Raw genomic sequence first — 20320 nt, 5'->3', positions numbered from 1 at the left:
ACCTCATTACCAACAGCAGCAGTACCGTGGCTTTTTCAGTTGCTTTGCTCTAATACCCAGAACTGAAATTAAGCCCAGCTTTAAACCACTGTGGTTTTAGAAAAGAGCAACTTCTCCATTTTCGCTTAGTTTGGATGGTGTTGAGACGATGGGTTGAGTTTGCGGGTTTCCACGAGCAGCCGCCAGGAAGGGCCATCCACAGCGCGAAGTAGGGAAAACCGTTTATTGAACATGCAGCAGAACAAATGCATTTGAGATGTATATACAGTTACGGCTGTTCGGTATGAAGCAGGAACCTCACCCTACAGATGAGGAACATTCATAGTTTAATGTCCAAAGCTTTTAACAACGCATTTCCACGCAGCGAGACTACAGCACCTCTCCATTTGGCTGTACAGTGCGGGCAGCGCGCTGCCGTTAACACTGAGAACAAAGCCATTCTGCAGAAAGCACGTGTGCTCTTCTGCCTTCCTCAAAGTCACAGTGAGATTCACGCGTAGGCATCTAAAGCAGCAAAACCCCCTTCCTCAGGACACGCTGCTGTGACCCAAGCACTGTCCCCGCGCCTACTGCATCTAAAGTGCTGGCAAGAACATATCTGAGGCAGGAAGAATTCTCTGTGTCCCCTATCCTAGTCCATCGATTTAAAACCACTTTCTTAAAGGATCCAAACAACTTACCCATCCCTCTCACCTGCCTTCTACATCGGGCAGCTGACCAGGCTCATGAGCTTCAGGTCAAGTGTTTGCAGCAAGTTCCTTGGCCAAGCTTTGATGGCACCTTCAGGCCTTCTACAACCGCCTGCTGCCTCCTCTGATCGGGACCTCAGGCCTTGGAATCCGCTGAATTTTTCACCTCTAGTGATTTTTTACTTTGCAACACAGTAAATTCAGCTACAAATAACTCCAAGCTGCATTTGCAGTAGTGGGGTTTACAGCCACCATTAATTCCAGCAGCACGTTCTCCTCCGGGGTTTTCCTACGACAGGCAGGGTCTCCTCCTCTGTATGGATTTTCTCAGTGCTCTAGCCAGCTGCTCCCACTCACAGTGTGGTAAGAGCTGTTGCTTGACAGCACTGTTAGAAAAGCTGAGCTTAGTGCCCAAAGTCCCGCTCTCTCTGGGCTTTTGTCAAAGGATGTTAAAAAACCCCACATTAATTTAAAACAGCCTGTCTCAAAGCTTGCTGAGGCACTGCTTGAGATGGGAAACGGGCAGGGAGAAGGAAGGGGCTGCTGGAATCAAGTTTTGGTGATTTAAACTTAAGTTTCTGTGCGGCGGCAGCTGGAGGGGTCAGCGCTTCTGCCCCCGGTTAGTGCAGAACTGCCCTCCCACTTGTGGAGACAGTCACGCTGAGCCACTGAACAGAGGGCACGAATAAACAGCACTAAACCCAGCACATGCATTGTCACAGCCCAGCGCAGCCTTCTTCCCTCTCCCTGTCCGCTTGTTTCTAGTTAGACATCCTATAGCTCTATTATTTACATCTTGGATGTCATCATCTCAATAAAACATGGTATTCAACTACAACAATACTGCCTGCATGAGGGGACATGAGAGTCATCACTCCTTATCCCTGGATTCGGTCACTGGACCCGATTAGTGATTGTAAAGACGTTTCTGCGCTCTGGCTGCTGTCCTCCACCAACACTGACCGCTCCTTTCCAGCCCTGCTCACCTCCTCACCACATTTCCTCTTTTCCCCACACTATCGAATGCAATGAAGGCAGAAAAATAACCAGTGTAACCATTTGCACACAAAACTCAGCCCCAGCTGCCCCAAACGGATACAACAGGGAGGCAGCGAGCAGTATAAAATAAATATACCAACTAAAGATACAGCAGTGTCACACAGCACAGAGTGAGGAGCTGCTTACGTTGGCCATTGGGAGGGGAAGGGATGGAGCTAAGTGCCATCTCAGTGTAAAAAAAAAACAAGCGTTCCCTCTTATTGCTCAACATGCTTGACGGGTCCGTCTGGCGCTGGGGAGGGACGTTGCGGGGAGGGCTCTGCGCTGAGGAAGCTCACGGCAGCATCATCGCCCCTCCAGCCTGTCGGCATCTCTGGGCAGCAGCACAGGAATGAGCCAACTAAACCCCCTCCTGCTGACAGGTCTCCCCTCAAAATACAACAACTTCAAGTTTAATAGAGTGGAAGATAGAACCAGATTCACCCGGAGGTCAAGATAAAAGCAGCCAGCGCTGCCTGTGACCGGCTGCCACTCAGTTCACGCTTGGCATAAATGTCCCGGGACCCCTTCGACGTGGGGAAAACATTCTGGACTAAAGCTACAAGCGGAGTGGTCAGAACATGTAAACAAAGCTGAACATCACCAGTGGATAGCACGTGTGTCCCTCCCCACGTCACATTCATTCCAGTCCCGTGAGATCCTTCCCTGGTCCTGTCACAGTCTCTGGCAGTGTCCCAAGGTCATAGATGCCCCCACTGCTCTACCGGGGGGAACTGATCCACTTCACCAACCTCTGTGCTGGGCTGGTCTCCCAGTGTGAAGGTCAGTCTGTACCGCAGCCTCACCTTCTCCTGCAGCAAAGACAAAACCCAAGAGCAACGTGAGAGCAGCTCCTGAACACAACGCTTCACTGTGACAGCTCTGCAGAGAGCACAATACTTCTGTTGCACACAACCTTGGCCATCTTCCCCTTGCTAAGCTCAGCTATTTAGCAAACCTGAGTTATTTACCTTACAGTTTTTATACCACAAAAGGTTTATTGCTTAGCAGGGAACAGCAGGAGAAAAGCAGGAATAACCTGTGATAACAGCTTGTACCTATATGGCCAGCACCCACCGCTCAGCTGCTCTCCAGTGAGCCTGAAGAATGGTGCTGGAATAGTTCAACATGTTCAAAATTAAATCCTTCATCATGGGAAGGAAGATAGAGCAGTTCCTACTCCGCAAAATTCCTCGTAAAAGAGGCAGGAGCTGGGACCCATCCTTCAGTGAGGGATCGCCATGTACCTCACAAAGTTTTTCAAGAATCCAGCAAAGCCCTCTGACATTTATCCTTTTGGATCTCAAAACTTTCAGCTGATACTTTAGGGACCCTTCTGCTGTAATTCTCAAGAAGTAACATGTAGATTTGTCAAGTAATTAAAAACTACTTCAGCTTTGAGGTTTACGGAGCAGGCTACTTAAATGAGTAACTACAGCAAGGAAAAACAGCAACTCAGAAAATAAAGAGTTAACCATGTTGTTTCACTGGTCACAGGTACGTCCTCAAAGAATAACAGAACAGACACGATCTGACATTTGTCTGTTGGTTCAGGTCTGTCAGGCTACAGCCTCAACGCAGCAATAGTATTTCTACAGCAGCAGCTACTTTGACATCAATCTAGTGATCACCAAAGCCAGGCTCTTCCAGCGCACAAGGAGTCAGACAAGCGCCTGACACAGCTCTGAGTGTCACCCTTTAAGCTGAGCTTTAGCTGACCACTGCCCTTTTGCTGAAAGAAACACACAGGTCCTGCTCAAACCATTCCTTGCTGATAAAAGTCTGTTGGGGAAGAGACTATGCGCAGCCTCCCTCTGGCCCTGAACTGAAAATGGTGTGCAGTAACCAGCTCTGGAAGGCAAATAAGGAATAAAGAGCTGCATCTGCTCAAATGTTTGGTCCAGCCCCTCTGGAGAATTCAGCTTACATCAAATCTGCCTGACCAGGACAGGATAAATCCCGCTGCCCCTCTCACCTTGGTAGGATTTGCCAGAAGCATGACCTGGGTGATGGCAGCGGGCGGCTGGATGGGATTGAACGGGGACAGCTCTGTGCCAGAGGGTGGTTGTAACTTCACTTTCATGGACTAGGAATGAAAAAGAAAGCAGAACCTCAGGGATTATCTCCTGCCTTGAGGACAACGATAGATGCACACACAGGCTGGGGAGATAACAGTACATGTCCAGGCTGAAGAGAACCAACCCACATGTGAGGATGAGGAAACAAGAGCCAGCCCAGCTTGTGCACCATGATAGGAACAAGTACAAGCACTGCTCAGGTGAACCCCAACAGCACGTTCACACCCAAGTGCTCGTGTCAGAGGTTTTCATGTGAGCAACTTACGATGGTAGGCAGATCGTAGCTGAGATTGAGCCAGTTTTCAAAACACAAACCGGCCATCCAAAATTATCTAGGTGCAGTAAGACCAGAATGGAATATACTGTCAGATTTAGGATGTCTTTTAGAAATTCTGATTCCCAAAGACCTCAAGGGTGGCTCTGTCCACATGACAATCCTGTCATTGTGCTATCCGAGCCACCTTCATGAACAGACACAGCTGCACTGATCCTAGATAGTAAGAAAAACAGAACACTCCCCGAATGCACGGTTTCACGTCGCCATGGGTCCACGCCACATGTCCCTACCTTGGGCACAGCAGCCTGCAGCATGATGTTCTTCACGGGAAGCGGCGCCGTGTTCAGCATCGAGACCACCACGACCAGCACATCCGAGCGTCCCGGCGGGCACTCCCTGGCGAAGTGCAGGAGGATCCGGAAGCCATTCTTGTCATAGGCTGTCACCGGGAGGGCACTGCCTGCCGCAGAGAAGCGGAGAGGGACGCAGGTTTAGGCTGCAGAAGACGATCCACAGCAGCATCAGGAAATCTGACTGTTCGGCTGGGACAGCTCATCCTTTCTCTCTACTTCATAAGCTTTGTCAAGAAGCTTTGCTTTTAAAAAGTGTTCAGAGAAAGGTGGAAAAGCCTGAGATACTTACTGGGTTTAATGGATTCCAAGGGAACATGGACATTGGCCAAAGAAATTTCAGGTGCTTTCATGGGGCTGCCTTGCTGCTGGAATGATGCCGGCTGGAACAGAGGACTCCCCGAGCCAGCAGTGCAGCTGCTGGGGAAAGGAACGGGAGGGGCTCCGGGGGCAGCGGATGGCAGCCCTGCAGCTGCTATTAATGGGGCAGAGGTGACAGTGGTCGGCAAAGAAGCCCCAGGGAACACCAAGGGTGTCACCACACCTTGGGTGGCAGTCCTGGAAGAGAGAGACAGAAAAAACACGGGAAATTGAGCTGAAAGCGAAGCAGGTGTTTCACCACAAACCCAGAGGTAACAGCGGACCACGAGGACAAAGCAGCGGCCTGGAGCCAGGTGGGAGCCCCTGGCTCAGCGTGGTCTCACGTAAGACAAGCTACAAGGGACGTGCTGGTGGGAGGATTAGCCTCCCAAGCCTAAGTCAAGAAGAAATCAGAGTCCCGCCTTGGCAGAGGTGGGCAAGGCTAAGATGGGCAAAGGCCTCTGTACCTTGGCAGCCTGTTCAGCTTTACACCACACGTTTGCATCAGGCAACAGAGCAGCTGTTGTACTTTACCTCGTAGCGCCTGCCTCTCCTTACCTAGCAGTGCCCGCTTCTCCCTCCCAGAGGTGGGACCCTCATATTAGTTTGTAAACTGAAACTCTCTGAGGAGAAAAGTCACACATTTCCACCAGACCAGAAAGTTGAAAGCCTGCCTCTGAGCCCAATACCGCAGCAAGCTTGGCTTTCTATCTGCAGAGACAAAGTAAAGTCCAGGACTTTCAGTTACCCTTTGGCTTCTTCAAGGAGTTGTCCCAATGCATCCATCTTATGTGACATGTTGCTCCCCACAGATGAGCTGAAGTATCCAGGAGCAGCTGGAATAGTCTTAGGAGGCGCTGCGGGGGCAGCCGGCCCAGCAGAGAACACAAACGGTGCTGAGTTTGGTGCTGGGATGCTGGGAGCAGTCTGAGAGGCTGGGAAAGCAGAGGGCAGCATCGCTGACGTTCCACATGTGGTCTGTGATGCGTGATGGAGAAGAGGGTTTCCTACAGGGTTGCAAGCAACAGTCACCATCTTCGGATTAAAGAAATCCAGGTCCAGCTGGTCATTCTGAAAGAGAGGACAAGGAGATGCTGTCGCTCACTGCTACCCCCATTGCAGAGGTGGCACTGTTACAGAGGGATATAGATTTACCGCAAAAACAGGTGCTGGGAGGCAAGCAGCAAAGTCTGTGGCCTATGTCAGGGCTACATCTGATCTGTAATTTAAGCAAAGGAAGCGCTAACATCACGGGGGACAGACGGGAAACTGAGAGAGCCAGGTTCAGGGATATCTCCTCTGTTCAGATGTGGCTATCCCAGATCTTAGGGCTAAACCAGATTTCCCCTCAGGAACAGCAGCCCCTCTGCCTAAATACGTGATCGCACCTTTCTCCAAGGTGACACAGCTTGTACCAAGACCTCTCACAAGGACAGTCCCTCCCTCCCCTTCTCCTGAGACCATCCTTTGTACCTCAAACATGCTCCACTGGTTGTTTTCTGATGTGTCCTTCACTGCTGTAGGGGCTGGGTCATTCAGACCTGAAAAGAAAAATATCAAGTAGGTGAGTGGAGGAGACAATGAGTCAGTGTCATCCCTTGGCAGTTGTTTTGGTACCATCAAACTACTCGATTCAGCTCTGCCAGAGCCCAGGAACCTGATGAAAGACTGAAATGGGCTGCAAGCCTATGCTGGGGAAAAGAGACAGACAGCACCAGGAGGGGACAGACACCCCTACACACAGCTCGTCTAACCCTTCCAGGTTTACAGTGTCTTCTGCTGTTCATGTCTGGGCTCCACAGACAGGCCTTCTGCAGCTTCCTATACGCAACACGTCAAAGGCACTTTGCTCTTTAGCACAGCTGCAAAGTCTGGGGTGAAATCGGTACCAAACTGCAGCCTGCATGTCCAAGCACCCACTGAGATCAGACTGCACTTAAACTCAAGTGTTACTTCACTTGCAGCCTGCTCTGCGAAGATCACAGTTTTTAATACTGGCTCACCGACCAGGTCTTATATTCAGGATGACGCAAGGGAGCGTCCCCTGGACTTCTCTAGCAAACAAAGGTGTCTCACGCCCTTTTAGGCACACTACACGCGCAGCCAGCCCTCACGCTGAAGGCAGAAAGCCGTCTTTGTTAGGCGTGGATTGAGCAGCCCTTTCCTGGGCCCCTTGGTGTCCTACCTAAGCACAGAAGCTCCTCATCCAGCAAGGACAGGGAGTTGGCCGCGCTGCTTTGCTGAGCGGGTGCCAGTTCCCCGTGGCTGAAGGAACCGCTGCGCAGCTGCGTGAACGTCTGCGGAGGCGGCGGGAGGATGGGGATTTCGGCTGGGGCCACCGAGGGGGCTGGCGGCAGGGCGGCGGGCGGCACTGGAGGTGGCGGGGTGCTGGTGACGTCCAGTCCAGCGAGGTCGATGAGGGTGTTGAGATTATTTGTGGAGTTACTCCCTGCAGCGGACAGGAGAAGAGCACTACTAGGAGAGAAGGCAAAAGGCTCAGAGCAAACCCAATGCACAGAAGAAATTACCAGAGAGATGGTTTAGATAACACGGATCCTCATTTAATCATGGCTTATGGCTCTTTATAAGAGAGAAGGCTCACATGCTCTCCACCTAACCGAGTGCTGTCCACAGACTACTTAAATCAATCCAGATACTTTGGAAATTTCTATCTGAAAAGCAACATCTGCTCAACCCACTGCTCTTTCCACAGTGCTTCTTGTAGCATAATTCACAGCTTTTTCTAAACCTTTTGAGCTCAGATGAGGCTTTGGGAGATCCTACAGAATTACAATAAACAAAGGCTACCAGAGAGCTGAGGAAAATTCATATTGTCTAGATCTAGAATTCCCTTCATATTTAGGACAGTCTTGTCCCAATAAGATGTTGTCAGGCCGCATTATGCATTCCCCTGCTGCTCTCCATGCAGAAATGTGTGATTCCCAAATGGCAATTCTGTCACACACCACACGTGTCCAGAGCTTTCAGTGGTGAAGCTGAAGCGTCGAGTGTGCAACTGTCCTAAAATCACAAATGGAGCTGCTGGCAAAGCCAGCATCCCTGGCCTGGCTCCCACTCTCCTGCTATTGTCCTTTTTGATAAAATCATCCTCTTCACCATTAAGAAACAGGACAAATATGGAGAGGAAAATGTATGAGAACTTCAGCCACACAAACTGTTCAGATGCAGGTTTGCTACTGATGTTATCAAAGGTTTCAACAATATGGAACAAGCAATGGAAAATGCAAAGCTGCAGCACTGTTGCTCATGTCCAGAATTGTTTATGAACTGCTCAGGAGCTGTCCTATCCCCTTCTGATTCAAAAACTGTTGGCCACAAGAACCAATGAATAGCCTACTTCACCACAATTAAAAGGAAACCCCGTCCAAAAGACTTAGAATTGCAGGATTTAAAATTAACAGGAACTCACCTTCCACTACCGACATCCCAGGGAGATCCACTTCACCATTGATCACTTGCCCCTCTATTATTTTTTTATAGGAATTTATCACACGGGATAAATTGTCACTGGCCTGCAGAATATCCCCTACATGCAAGAGAGAGAAAAACGACCTCCAAGACTTTAGACACTTTGCTCCCACTAATGCTGAGAGTACTCAGTTATCAACTAAATAATCAGCAAGAAAAAAACCACACAATAATTTGGCTACGAGCTCCATTACTCTCTTTGCCACGCTTCTCTGAGCAATCCCAGCCTTCCCAGGTCCGAGCACATTACAGTAACAACGTAAAAATGAGCCCAAGGTTTTGTTCCCCACAGCAACTCCTTTCCCCTTCCAAAGCAGCAGCTGCCCCCATTATCACCTCCTGCCTCCCTAACCACCAGCTCTACTGTCATGTCCTTGCCTGAATTTAAATGATAAGCATAAAGAGGCAAAGATCTCTAGTCTTGTATTTGCTTGCTCAAAGTGCATCCAGTGCAAAGAGGCGTCTTTACAGCAGCCGCCCCCTTGCTGAGCCCTTGCACAGTCACAGCTCACAAAAGCCACTAAAAAAGCAGCAGCGTAGCTTCGTTTACCCAAACTGCTGTCGTTATCCTCTGTCTCACTGGCCAGCTTGAATAATGTCCGTCTTTTGGTTTCACACCTTTCATAGAGCTCCTAGGAAGGCAGATTAAGACAAAGGGTTTAATCAGCCAGGACCTTGAGGAAGAGCAGAATTGTGCTTCAACGATTACGCTTCAATTGTGCTGCAACCACTACTCACAGAGTCTGTGACCACACAGAAGAACAGTGGCAAGAAGAAAATGTTTCACATAAACGCACCAGTTTCTTGATCTTCCAGCCATCCATTTCAGGAGCTTGTTGTTAAACACAAGTAGGTATAACTTTTTTAATTAGGTAAGGTGTAATTCTTCAAGGCCCTGGGCCTATCCAACCATCCCTGCTGTCTATTTTGATTTTACTTATTGATGTTCTCCCAACCTTTTAACACCACTAGCTGAAACTCCTCCTTTGAAGGGGAGGGCACATTTTCTGCCCCATTCAGCCTTTAATTTATCCATCCACAGTGCTATGAGGGATCCGCAATCAGTGCATCCTAATAGGAGTAAGAATTACAAACTGCAGAGTCTTGATTCTGCCATGCTGCAGTTTGGAGAAGAGCTGTACCTCATCTGCAGCACGTGCAAAACCGAGCTACTACCCACTGTCCTTGTAAGGCACTGAGTCCTCAGGTGAAAGCTGTTAAAAACATGGTCATTTTCTTGCCACTGCTCTCCATTTGACTGCACTGTTTGTAATTCCCTGCAAAACTCAAGTCTGTACGAAGAAAGGACTGAGTGGGAAGAAGGAGCAGCTCAGACCCACCTTCATGAGCTCCCTATCGGCCTCTGACGAGTCCTCTTTGCTGTAATGAACCAACATCTCATTCAGCAGCTTCACATTGTTATTTACTTCCTCCAGTGTGTGCATGCGTTTGGTCACTTTTTGAATCCGAGCCTCATCCTTCAGGGTGTAAAACACAGACATGAAAAGTGAGTTTTTCTGTAAAGGTCCCCAGTATCACACCAGCAGGTGTTATCTGTAAAGCATGTCAAGTAATGTCTATTTAAGGTTAAGCTAGGGGGAAAAAAAAAAAAAGTCCTCATTGATGTGAAGCTTTGCTTATTTGTCTTTTCACCACCATTCCGAAATGTTAGAAACCCCCACATTTCCAAAGAGTCTCATTAAATAGATTTTAATGTATAATTATACCACTAAAAAGACAAGTGTTCAAAACAGTATGTTCCCAAAAGTTCCTTTCTGACCTTTTCAGAAGATTTTTTTTTTTTTGGTCACTTGATGGCCTTTTATGAAAAAGATGTGTTTGAAGCAAAACATTTACTAGGAACCACAAGCACTCTCTGGTAGAAAATGTCCACCCATCTCTGATTTGAGATTCCAGCTAAAGATGTAGGAGAGTCTGCCCTGGGGACAAGAGAAGCTTGAATGGAAACATTTCAGTAACCTATATATCCTCTCCAGTCTAGAAGCTATCCTTTTGTTTTGGTTTTTTTTGGCCAGAAACACTAGGAGTCATTTCCTGGACTCCATGGGCGGATGCGTCCCAGCTCTACAAACAGGAACTGTAGACATTTTCGTGATACAAACATCTCCCAGTTGTGAGCTGGAGTCAAAATTTCAACACATTCCTATTATACAGAGCCCTACCCAGTCATCAGATGCCCCCCTTTTATGCTGGTAACCACGGGGACTAGATGCAAGTTAGCAATGTCGTGTGTTTTAAAAAATAATAAAAGGCTGGATGTCACTGACGGTGAGTCTCATTCAGTCCCCACAACTTAACTACGGAATGTACTAATGTAATGCTCCCGGGGCCTCAAAAACCCAGGTGCTGCCATTCACAAGATCCCAAAGCTCCCCGTCATTTTGGAGTCAAACTGGTTAAACTGTATGAAGCAGACTGCCAATGGGAACCAATCCCACAGGAACTTCTTACCTCTTTTACCATGGATTTTATAAGCTTGTTGGCCTCTTGTAAATCATCTGGGTTTTTGCTTTTCAGCAGTTTGGCTAGAAGCTGTAAGACAAGAAGAGGATATTCAGGAAACAAATGAAGACCCTTTGGCAAAGGGAAGCAGCGAGAGGAATCTAAGTGAACAATTGAGGGGAAAAGAGATCCAGCCCATTATTATAAACCTTGCGCTGCTTTTGTAGTTACAGCGACTCCAGGAGGAGTCATTTATGGTTTATTATTTTATGTGAGTTGCTGCATTCTTGCTTCTACACAGGGCATATCTATGAAATCTCAGAGACTTCTGACACTAGATAATTATTCCTCCCATACATCGCTTTTGGCCTTATGTGTGAAACATTCTGTGCCTTCTAGTCCTAGAGCAGGATGATGCTTTAACCAGGAATATTCTCATAGTGGTAACACAGACAAAGCCTTAGCTGGAACTTCAGGTTAGGTAGGTGGACAAAGCAGTCGTGTTCAAACCAATGAGTTCTGTGAAAGTACACACCACATACCCCAGAATAAAAGCTGAATTAATAAACTTTCCTCCCCTGTTCTACATGTGCATTAAGTAATCATTTTTCATTAGTGATTATGATACAAGCCTTCACCATACCTTGGATTTCTCCTCATCATCAAACACAGGGTTTTTGGGACGAGGCGGTGGAGAAGGAATCAGGGTTCTGTCCGCAGGAATCACAGGATCAAACATAACGATCCCTGAAAGCAGAAAGGGAACCCACAGGGGTTTGCACACGCAGTCACACCAGGCAGCGCACCGAGCTATTCGCAGGCTGCGATCAAAGCGAACACACAGCCGATCTGTCCAGTGACACCTGCACACTGTTCTAATGAACAACAGGGGATGAAGATTACCGGCATGCTAGCTGGAAAACTAAAAAGTTTTATTTGGTAAAGGCCAAAACCCCAGCAACTGCGTTGCCATGTCCATACTGCTCCTCTAATAGCTCGGTATAATCAACAGCTGTCCGCTGTTTGTCTTTCACTCTTTCAGCTGTTGAACCACTAAGTGAAGCCTCAGACAACCCAGCTTTGTGCGAACTCCAGGGCACGACATTTGTTTGTGTAAATGAGCTGAGCAAGAACGCAGACAGCAGTGCAAAACGGGGTGATGAGCAGACTCTCAACCACAAGTGGGGAAAGAGCCGAGCTTCCCGCTTGTTCTGCTGTCAAATCCCTAGATTTGTGCTCTACTTCAAGAGCTTTCCTGGCACCCGTTCTTCTTGTGTTGAAGCTGCATGCTTCTCAGCTGAACTTCTTCCACTGTGCCTACACAAGCAATTCATGTTGGTTGAACTAAATGTACAATTGTAAAGAGATCCAGTTGAAAGAACACAAAAGGCTACATGGAGGTTCTTCTTATGCTTTAAATTAGACTTGTTCAAATCATTTAATAACTAGTTCCATAAAAACTCAAAAATGCCCTGCAAACAAACAAACAAAAGTAAGTATTTGCAAGGTGTTTAACTAATCTAGTTAAAAAGGCAAGCTAACACAGCCCAAGGCATTTAAATATAACGTGAAGCTTTTCAGGGAATTTCTGCCTTATTCTGCCTCCTCTCAGAGCTTGCTTTGACCCCATGTAATTAGAAGCTGTACATTTTGTGACTCTCCTCCTTAAAGCACAGGCTGGAGAGAACGTGCAAACGAGCGGCTGACTTCCTACCTTGTCGCTTCAGCATGTAGTAGGCATCCTTGATTTTGGATTCTTCCGGCAACGCCACTGTCCAGCTATACAGCAATTCAATGACTTTGGTCTTCACCTTCTCCGAGACTCGGTCTCCCAGGTACTGCGAGTGGAAATAAGATGTGAATTTTCCACATTCCTCACTTCTTTTTAAGAATAAAGCCCAAACCCAGAGAATGGGAGTTCAGTGATATACATTCAAAAGCCTGGATTACCAAATTGTAAGATGATCTGAGATACATCTTATTAAGATGAAAAAATGCTCCTCTAATGCATTTGAAGTAACAGCGAACAGAAGCTTTGTGATTATCTACAGCAAAAGAAATTACAGCTATTCTGTTGGTTTCAGCATTTCGTTACGCAAAAATTACAGCAATACAGATACCACCTTCTCCACTGTCTCAAGGGAAAGAATTTTGGACGAGTTTGCTGCATCGACCATGCCTTGGGGTGCCTCTGTCTATTTTCACCACGTTAAACTGATCCTGGGTGTCGAGGGACTTCACCAGGCACTCTTGACACAGCAAGTCAGCAGCAGAGTGAGGATTAGAACTCTTGGGTGTGCTGCCAAGTCTCTTGTTTTAACCTCTGCATCACATCTCTCCTCCACTGGTGCTGGAGTTTTTGTTTTTTTTTTAAAAAAAACCAGAGCCCAAGCTTTAGAAGCCCTTGAGTTTCTTGAAGGATCAAAACAGTACAGAGACTATATACTGATGTTAAGTAAGTACAACTTACTGAGAAAATAGTAAGCAGAGCATAAAAAAAAAACCCAAAACCTTTGCTAACAAACGGGTCTGAATACAGGCTAATAAATGCAATGAGCCAACAGAGCACTGCAAACATTTTGGATGTTGCCTGTAGCTTATGGAAGCCAAACAAAAAGTAAATACAGCAGTAAGACTCAGGGACTGACCTTTGGAGACACAACTTTTATTAACTCGTTTAAAAAGCGAAACTTCCCTACTTCATTATGAAATCTTCTCCCACAATTCTTCATGCAAGCTTCCAGCACCTGCATTCAAGTAACAGAAACAGGGGCTGAAATGAACACGAAAACCCTGCAGTGACAGCACAGCCACATTCTGTGTCCAGGGGAACTGCAGGACCCACGTCAGCGAGACACAGATTCCTGCTCTGCGATACAGGCACAAATCTCCCGTCTTTAGGGGTGACACCTCAAGACAGGCTGGTCTCCTCCCCTCAGCCACGTACACCTAGGTCAGTTATCTCACCATGAGTCTCATAACAATGGAAGATAACAAATGAAAGCAGAGGAAACTAAACCAAAGAGTTCTTTCTTGCTAACGAGCAATCTGGACGCTTGAGCTCCGTCACCGTGCTCCCTCTCATTGCCCACCTCTGGGCAGAGGGGAATCAGCATTCAGCCCCAGCTAACGCCACAGACACACACTGTGCCCCCCTTATTCTCCGTACGGATGACGCCAAGTGGTACATAACTGGGTTTAAGAGAAGGGGTAAGGACTACCTACTGTCAGGGCTTGGACTGCCTCCCATTCCTGTGGTGACTGGATTTTGTGAGCCAGGAGCCTCACAGCAATCTGTGGCCTGAAACGAAGCAGATCCCCATTACAAACAGAGTAGGCGAACACGTTGAAAGATTTTCAGGCTTTCACAAATTCTACTGTTTAAACGAGATGCCTTTTGTGTAATTGAAAGGAAATGCCATTTAGCACTTTTCATCTTTCCATCAGCTAACAAGAAATGTTCAGGGCATCTTTGTAAGCCTGGGTGTTTGCACACATGGAAGGGAGGGAGGGCTGGCAGTCTGAGCCAGCAATTCCACATTCCTGCTTGGGAGGGACCAAACAACTCCCAGTACAGTCCCCAGCCCAGGAAATCACTTCATTTCTCTTGCATTAGTTTCCTTTTTCCAGAAGAAAATACTTCTTCCTTAGCTCACAGGAATGCTGTGACCCAGGAGGTTTCCTCCGTTAAGCCTTGTGAAGATTTTAAAGACACCAAGACCCATCACGCACAAAGAGTTATGACCCCATTTTACAGACTGAGTTGGGCTAGATGAGAACCCTGCAGCTGCAAAAGCTGACGTTAGAGGCACAGCCAGAATTCCCTCTTTCCTAGTGCTCAGTCTGTGTATGAGCCATGCTACTCCTCCCAAAAGAGAAACCACACTTTGCAGCATCTTCTTTCTTTTGTGGACAGATCTTCCTTGAGGTATCAGTATACATAAAAGAAAACATGAAAATTTGATGATCAAATTATATACTTTAAACTGTGAATATTAATTTATTAAGTTTAGAGCAGTTTGGAACACCCACCCTTCAAGCTCTTTGTTGATCTGGTCGCAGAATCCGATGATGTATTCCCAGTCCTCTTGCCTGTTAGATGGGTTAGTGGCTTTATCTTTGATAAGAGAAAGAGAACATATTACCAATCAAGCAAAAAAAACCAAAACCAAAAAAGCCAAACAGTTTAAAAGGTCCTGCATTTCCTAGAGAAAAGCATTTGACATCTGTTGCCAACTATAAAAAAAAGGAGAAAAAAGTTCACACATGGTATGTCAGCTCAGGGAAAAGGGTGTGTCCAAGTTGAGACATCCAAATATCCAGCAAGAATCACTGCTCTCCAAAAAAATAGGTGCCAAATCTCAAGTACTTAGAAACACACTATTTCCATACTCCAAATGAGAGTACAAGATAAAATATTTGAGCTCACACAGCTCCCTTCTGCCTGAAATGCTCTCTCTTTCTATTTGACTATAACATTCAATTCCTTAAAGGCTAAACCCTCACACTTTCTACATAGGAAATTATTTTGTATTCCCTGGGAGTTTTGTAGAGTAAGAGCTGGAACATCAGCTGTTTAATATAAGTCATTTAGCACTAACACTTGCTATTAGAGTGCCAGCTGACTTGTTAGATGCCTTAGCATCTCTCCTAGGAAGGATGAGCTGAAATTTATTATTATACATTGAGATGTTCTTGCAAGTAATAAACACCACAGCATGTACCTGATCAGGAATTCAAATCCTAGATGCTCAAACTGAGAGACTGATGCTCTCCTGACTGGGCTATTTCAGGCTCCTGAAGGACGCTCCCTCGGGTACTGGGGCCTTGCTTATTGTACTGATTGCAGAATAGTGAGGCCATCAGCATCTTTTTTTGTTATGAATGCATCTTCTCCACGTATTCTTCTTCACTCTGATGGAGCACTGAGCTTACAACAGAGAAGATTCCTGCTTTAACCTAATTTTCTAACCAAGATGACCAGACAGGATGATTTTTCTTTCTTGTAACGAAAGAAAGAATGCGCTGTAGGTATATATCTAAGGGCTAGCATTTAAGAAGCCCTCCTTAAAATTTTAATACCACAGAGATACAGAAAATATTGCTTAGCCAGATAGTATAGAGCAGGGGATGAAGGACAGGAAAAACACTAGCACACATCCCTGCACTGTCATCATAGAGGGAAGCTTAACGAAGTAAACACACGCTACACTACGAAGTGACATTTTTTATCATCATTAAAACATATCCTGTTACCTTTTCACAGGCAGATATAACCAGCTGCCAAACACCTACTCTGAAACCTCACTTCCACAGGGCACCTCCATCCTCCTACTGTGGCAGCCCTGCAAGGTTTGCTTGTATTTTCCTCCCCACAGAAGGATAATTGTAAAGCAATTTTGTAAATGGATTGCATCTGCAGAGGCGACTCTGTGCCCGCTGCTGACTTTCATGGGACCCGAGATAAGCAAAAGGCGGCAGCCGGGGAGGGACTCACCGTAGGTTCACATCTTGTTGCACAAGCTGAGCTACCAAAGCTATTGCTTGAACTCAGGAGATTCAAGGCAGGCTAAGTTTAAAATGCAGATGCTGCAGAGCCAAGCAACTATTCAAAACACACGTGGCGCTTAAACCTTATTACCATGCTCACAACTGCTGAACACCCTGGAAGCATCACGGAGCTGTGGACTTAAAACAACCTAAAGCCTTTTCACGCATGGCAAATGGCATCGTGCACGGTTCGGTGCTCCAAAGCACCTCTGCTGCTCTGCAGGCCTAGATGAAAGAAATAGAGTTCCTGGCTGGAGTTAATGGAATTTATTTTATAAATAAAGGAAGAGCACAAACAAGTAAGGACAATCAAACTAAATGAACTCTTTGCTGGTTGCACATCCTAAAATTAAGAGAGAGATCTGGTACTAACAGGAAAACGTAACCAACATTTCCATGTTCCAAATGTTAATTTGAAGCTGTTCCGAACATCTCCAGAGATTTCTTAGAATGACACTGGATTGTTCCACACTCTCGGATTAGAGCTCAGATTCATCTAAGTTTTTTTCACCTACAGTTCTCACATTAAGACAGTAAAGCCTCAGGAGGGGAGAGAGATTACTGAAGGGAAGCTATGTTCCACATGAAGAAACTCCTTATTTCTAACATTCATAAAATATCCACGTGAAAGCCCAGTTCATAAAAGTTAATAAGCCTGACCAGAAGCCCTGCCCTGGCTCTGGAGATTGATGCGTTTGTGTGACACAACGCAATGGTGTACAAGGAGACCTAGCAATCTCGGTTACAGCCACAGAACACAGCATCCCAGGTGAGCTAAATTACCTCACTTAATCTTTTCAAGACAACCCTTCATGAAGCTGCATCACGCCTATGAAGGTATAACCTAAAGTCCTCTATTGTTATGCAGGACGCTTAAAATGTGGGCAGGGAGCTCCTTGCAGTGCCTTACAAATATGCTTCAATCCTTACATGAAAGGATTTATTACAGCTTGGTGCTCTGGAATATCAAATCCTTGGCTCCTCTGTTGAAACTGCCAACAAAGGCCCATTTGGTACCGGTTATAAAGTTTGTTTTCAGAGACACTTGTCCACCAGGTCCCACCCTGAAAATCCCATTTCACGTTGGCAATCAAGGGGATCTGAATCAAAACCCTGAGAACGAAAGTCTTGGCACTACCCCAGTCATGTCGCCGTCTCTGCCTCAGCTTTCTGGAACCTCTGCACTTCGGACGCGTAAAGTTGCTTCATACTTGACCTGAGTGCCAGGGCCATTCAGCCTGTAGTTGTTCTGCTAAACCCTGAAACGCTAATGAGTCAATATGCAGATGCATCATTAGATATGAAACAAAGGTGCTTATTTTCTCTGTGGAGAAATGACGTTGGAATGCAGAGATCCACACACCATTCATTGACTGGTAATGAATGCTCATGTTTTCCTGGGTTTACTTCTCTATTGGAATGAGACAAAAGCCACCAAAACCCAACAAAGGGTTTCCCTGGGTCAGGCTTAGCATATGAATTGGAAATCACCAACCCAAGCATGTTGAGTCCAACAGTGGGATTCTGCTTGTATCCCCGGGAGGAGAAGCAGAATGCTGACCCATGACAATACAACAAAAAAATAAATTAAGACAATCATAATATTTTATCCATCTGCATTTATTACATACCTGGACATTGCCTAAGCCTGACATGAGTGTGATACAATGAGCTTCCTTTCGGATGCGGTAGAACAGGCAGCGCTAAAACCAAAGGATCCAGCTGTGTTTGTACAACTGACATTATTTTCTAACCTCCTATTTCAGCAAAGTACAGAAGAGCTGCTGGTAGGGAGAGGACAGAAAGGATCACTTCTCATCCCAGCTGCTTGAAATAAGGCAGGAGACATGCGGATGCTCAATCATCCCTGGCTGAAGTGCAGATCCTGCTGCAGTATCAGGACACGAGGATGATGTTACTTTATGGGTCTATGACTCCACCTGATGACAGAGACAGGGCAGCACGGAAAGCTGTGTACCACCGGGACAGGAAAAAAATCATTGGCAAGAAGATATTTGCACCTTCCCGAGACTGGGAAGTTGGCTGAGCAAATCTGGCCCTTCCCTCTGGTGAGGGCACAGCGGGGACAGACCCTCAAGGTTTGCACAGCACAGCTCTGTGATAGTTACAAGAAAAAAAAAAACTCAGGAGGCCTGGGGAAAGCACTCGGATGCACCAGCCCTTGCACTGCCCCAGTAATTCAGGCACACGCAACGCTCTGTGCTCCCCGGCCAGGGCAGCAGCGACACAACCACGCAGCACCGGCCACCCCAGCGGTGACCGGGCACAAACGCATCCTCTTCGACGAGAGAGCGACACTCACGCCATGGAAAACGCGTCCCCCTCTGCAATCGGGCTCGCCGCAATATTTCTTACCGTGAGCAAGGCCTTTGCCACACCACCCTTTGGCATTTGTTCTGCGGTGCAGAATAACCTCCCGCTCGGCCAAGGAGAGAGACTTTCTCTCTTCACTCCCACAATTAATAAATAACCCCACAAAACAAACAGCTGGGAAGCTTTCCAGGCGATACAACCTAAAATATCCTTCCTACTAGAGATATTTTCACACATAAACTGAACTGGGTGAGTCAGTTCTCCTCAAAGGAAGATTAAAAGGAAGGGATGTGGGTGTTTCTTCATGCGTCTCACTGGCTACAATAAAAGATATTGACAAACTGTGGGAGTTCAGAGGAGGAGCAAAACCAGAGAGAAGACAGAAGGGATTGATCTAAAATGAGAATAGCTGAAGACACCATCTAGCCAGTAACTCCTATAACAGATGATGATACCATATATGTGTTTGAATTTTATATAAAAACACCAAGAAAGAAAAATAATTATTTAATCTTGTTTATGGAAGGATAACTCCAAAAGGGTAGCAGGTTTTATAGTCTAAGGTATTTAGGGTAAAAACCACCTTCTGCTGTTTGCCCAGCACACAACTACTTAGGAACTTCGCTCGCTGCTGTAATCAAACAGATAAGTATTAAAAAAAGAAGAAAATCTAGGCAACAAGCTAGTGATGTGCAGGACAGCCTCCCAGGGACAGCAGCTGGAGCCCCGTGCATGGAATATATGAAAACCAATTACTGTTATGACTGATTCATTCAAGAATCATCTCCCAGTGCGCCAGGTTCTGTACAACCAACATCTCCAGCGCCGGCCGAGCCACGGACAGCACGGACAGACACACAACGGGGAGACACAGCATGAATGAGCCACGGGGTTTGCTCTTCCCCGTCTCTAACGCTTAAGACTCCATGATAAAAACACATTACCTGGATGAAGGATTTTTGACTATTCCAGTCCGTCTGGCATGGCCACCCGTAACTGCTACTGGGCGTAAAGCAGAACTTGTCTGCCCGAACAGCGCGGTTGTGTAACGCATTAACACCATCTGTTTGGGAAAACCCTACAGGTCCCGACCTCACAAACAGCACTAAGGCTCTGACCAAAACCCAGACGTGGGAAGAAGATAAAGCAGGGACGGACACGTCCCGTCGGCTTTTATGGTAAAAAAAATTAAAAAAAAAAAAAAAAAAAAAAAGCAAAAGCGTTGCAGGTGCTGAGCAAGGTGAGCTGCACAGCCGCCCCCCTCACCCGCCCACTGAGCAGTGACAGCCCCGAACCCCGCTCCGCGGTGCCTCCTGCCGACGGGGGCGAGCCGGGGGCGAGCCGGGGAGGGATCGGTGACCCCGGGGAGGCCGCGGGCCCCGCGGACGGAGGTCCCTGCCCCGGGGGACCGCTCCCAGGGAGCTCTCACACACCCCCCGCCCTCTCCCGGACGGCAGCGCCTCAGGGACCACCCTGGCTCAGGTGAGCTGAGGCGATGGGAAGGGGCCGGGGCTGAGGGGGGCCCGGGCCGAAGGGAGCGGGGCCGGGGGCGGCGGGTACTCACTCAGCCACGACTCCAGGCTCTCCCCTTCCGCCTCCGCCATGTTGCCGGCCCGGCCCGAGGCCCCGCCCCGGCCGCGCGAGAGCCCAGCGGAGGGGCGGGGCCGGGACAAGAACCGCCCCTTCCCGACT

The 20320-nt window shown here is 47.2% G+C and overlaps 1 protein-coding gene across 1 annotated transcript; it reads right to left on the bottom strand.

Annotated features, from left to right (window-relative positions):
- Window positions 1–137: 137 nt before the first annotated feature.
- GGA3 (golgi associated, gamma adaptin ear containing, ARF binding protein 3) lies at window positions 138–20252 on the bottom strand. Its single transcript, XM_065647953.1, has 17 exons — window positions 20193–20252; window positions 14777–14861; window positions 13970–14045; window positions 13393–13491; window positions 12459–12582; window positions 11388–11491; window positions 10754–10834; window positions 9622–9759; window positions 8832–8913; window positions 8223–8339; window positions 6978–7241; window positions 6266–6333; window positions 5541–5863; window positions 4725–4990; window positions 4373–4542; window positions 3703–3813; window positions 138–2539 (listed from the first exon to the last, which is right to left on the bottom strand). The coding sequence occupies exons 1-17, from the start codon at window positions 20230–20232 to the stop codon at window positions 2429–2431; spliced, it is 2259 nt and encodes a 752-aa protein (XP_065504025.1). The 5' UTR covers window positions 20233–20252; the 3' UTR covers window positions 138–2428.
- Between the last annotated feature and the right edge of the window lie 68 nt (window positions 20253–20320).

This window comes from Caloenas nicobarica, chromosome 18 (assembly GCF_036013445.1).
Source record: "Caloenas nicobarica isolate bCalNic1 chromosome 18, bCalNic1.hap1, whole genome shotgun sequence".
Lineage (NCBI taxonomy): Eukaryota > Metazoa > Chordata > Aves > Columbiformes > Columbidae > Caloenas > Caloenas nicobarica.
Note: the sequence above shows the minus strand (reverse complement) of the source record. Positions and strands in the feature narration are given on the sequence as shown.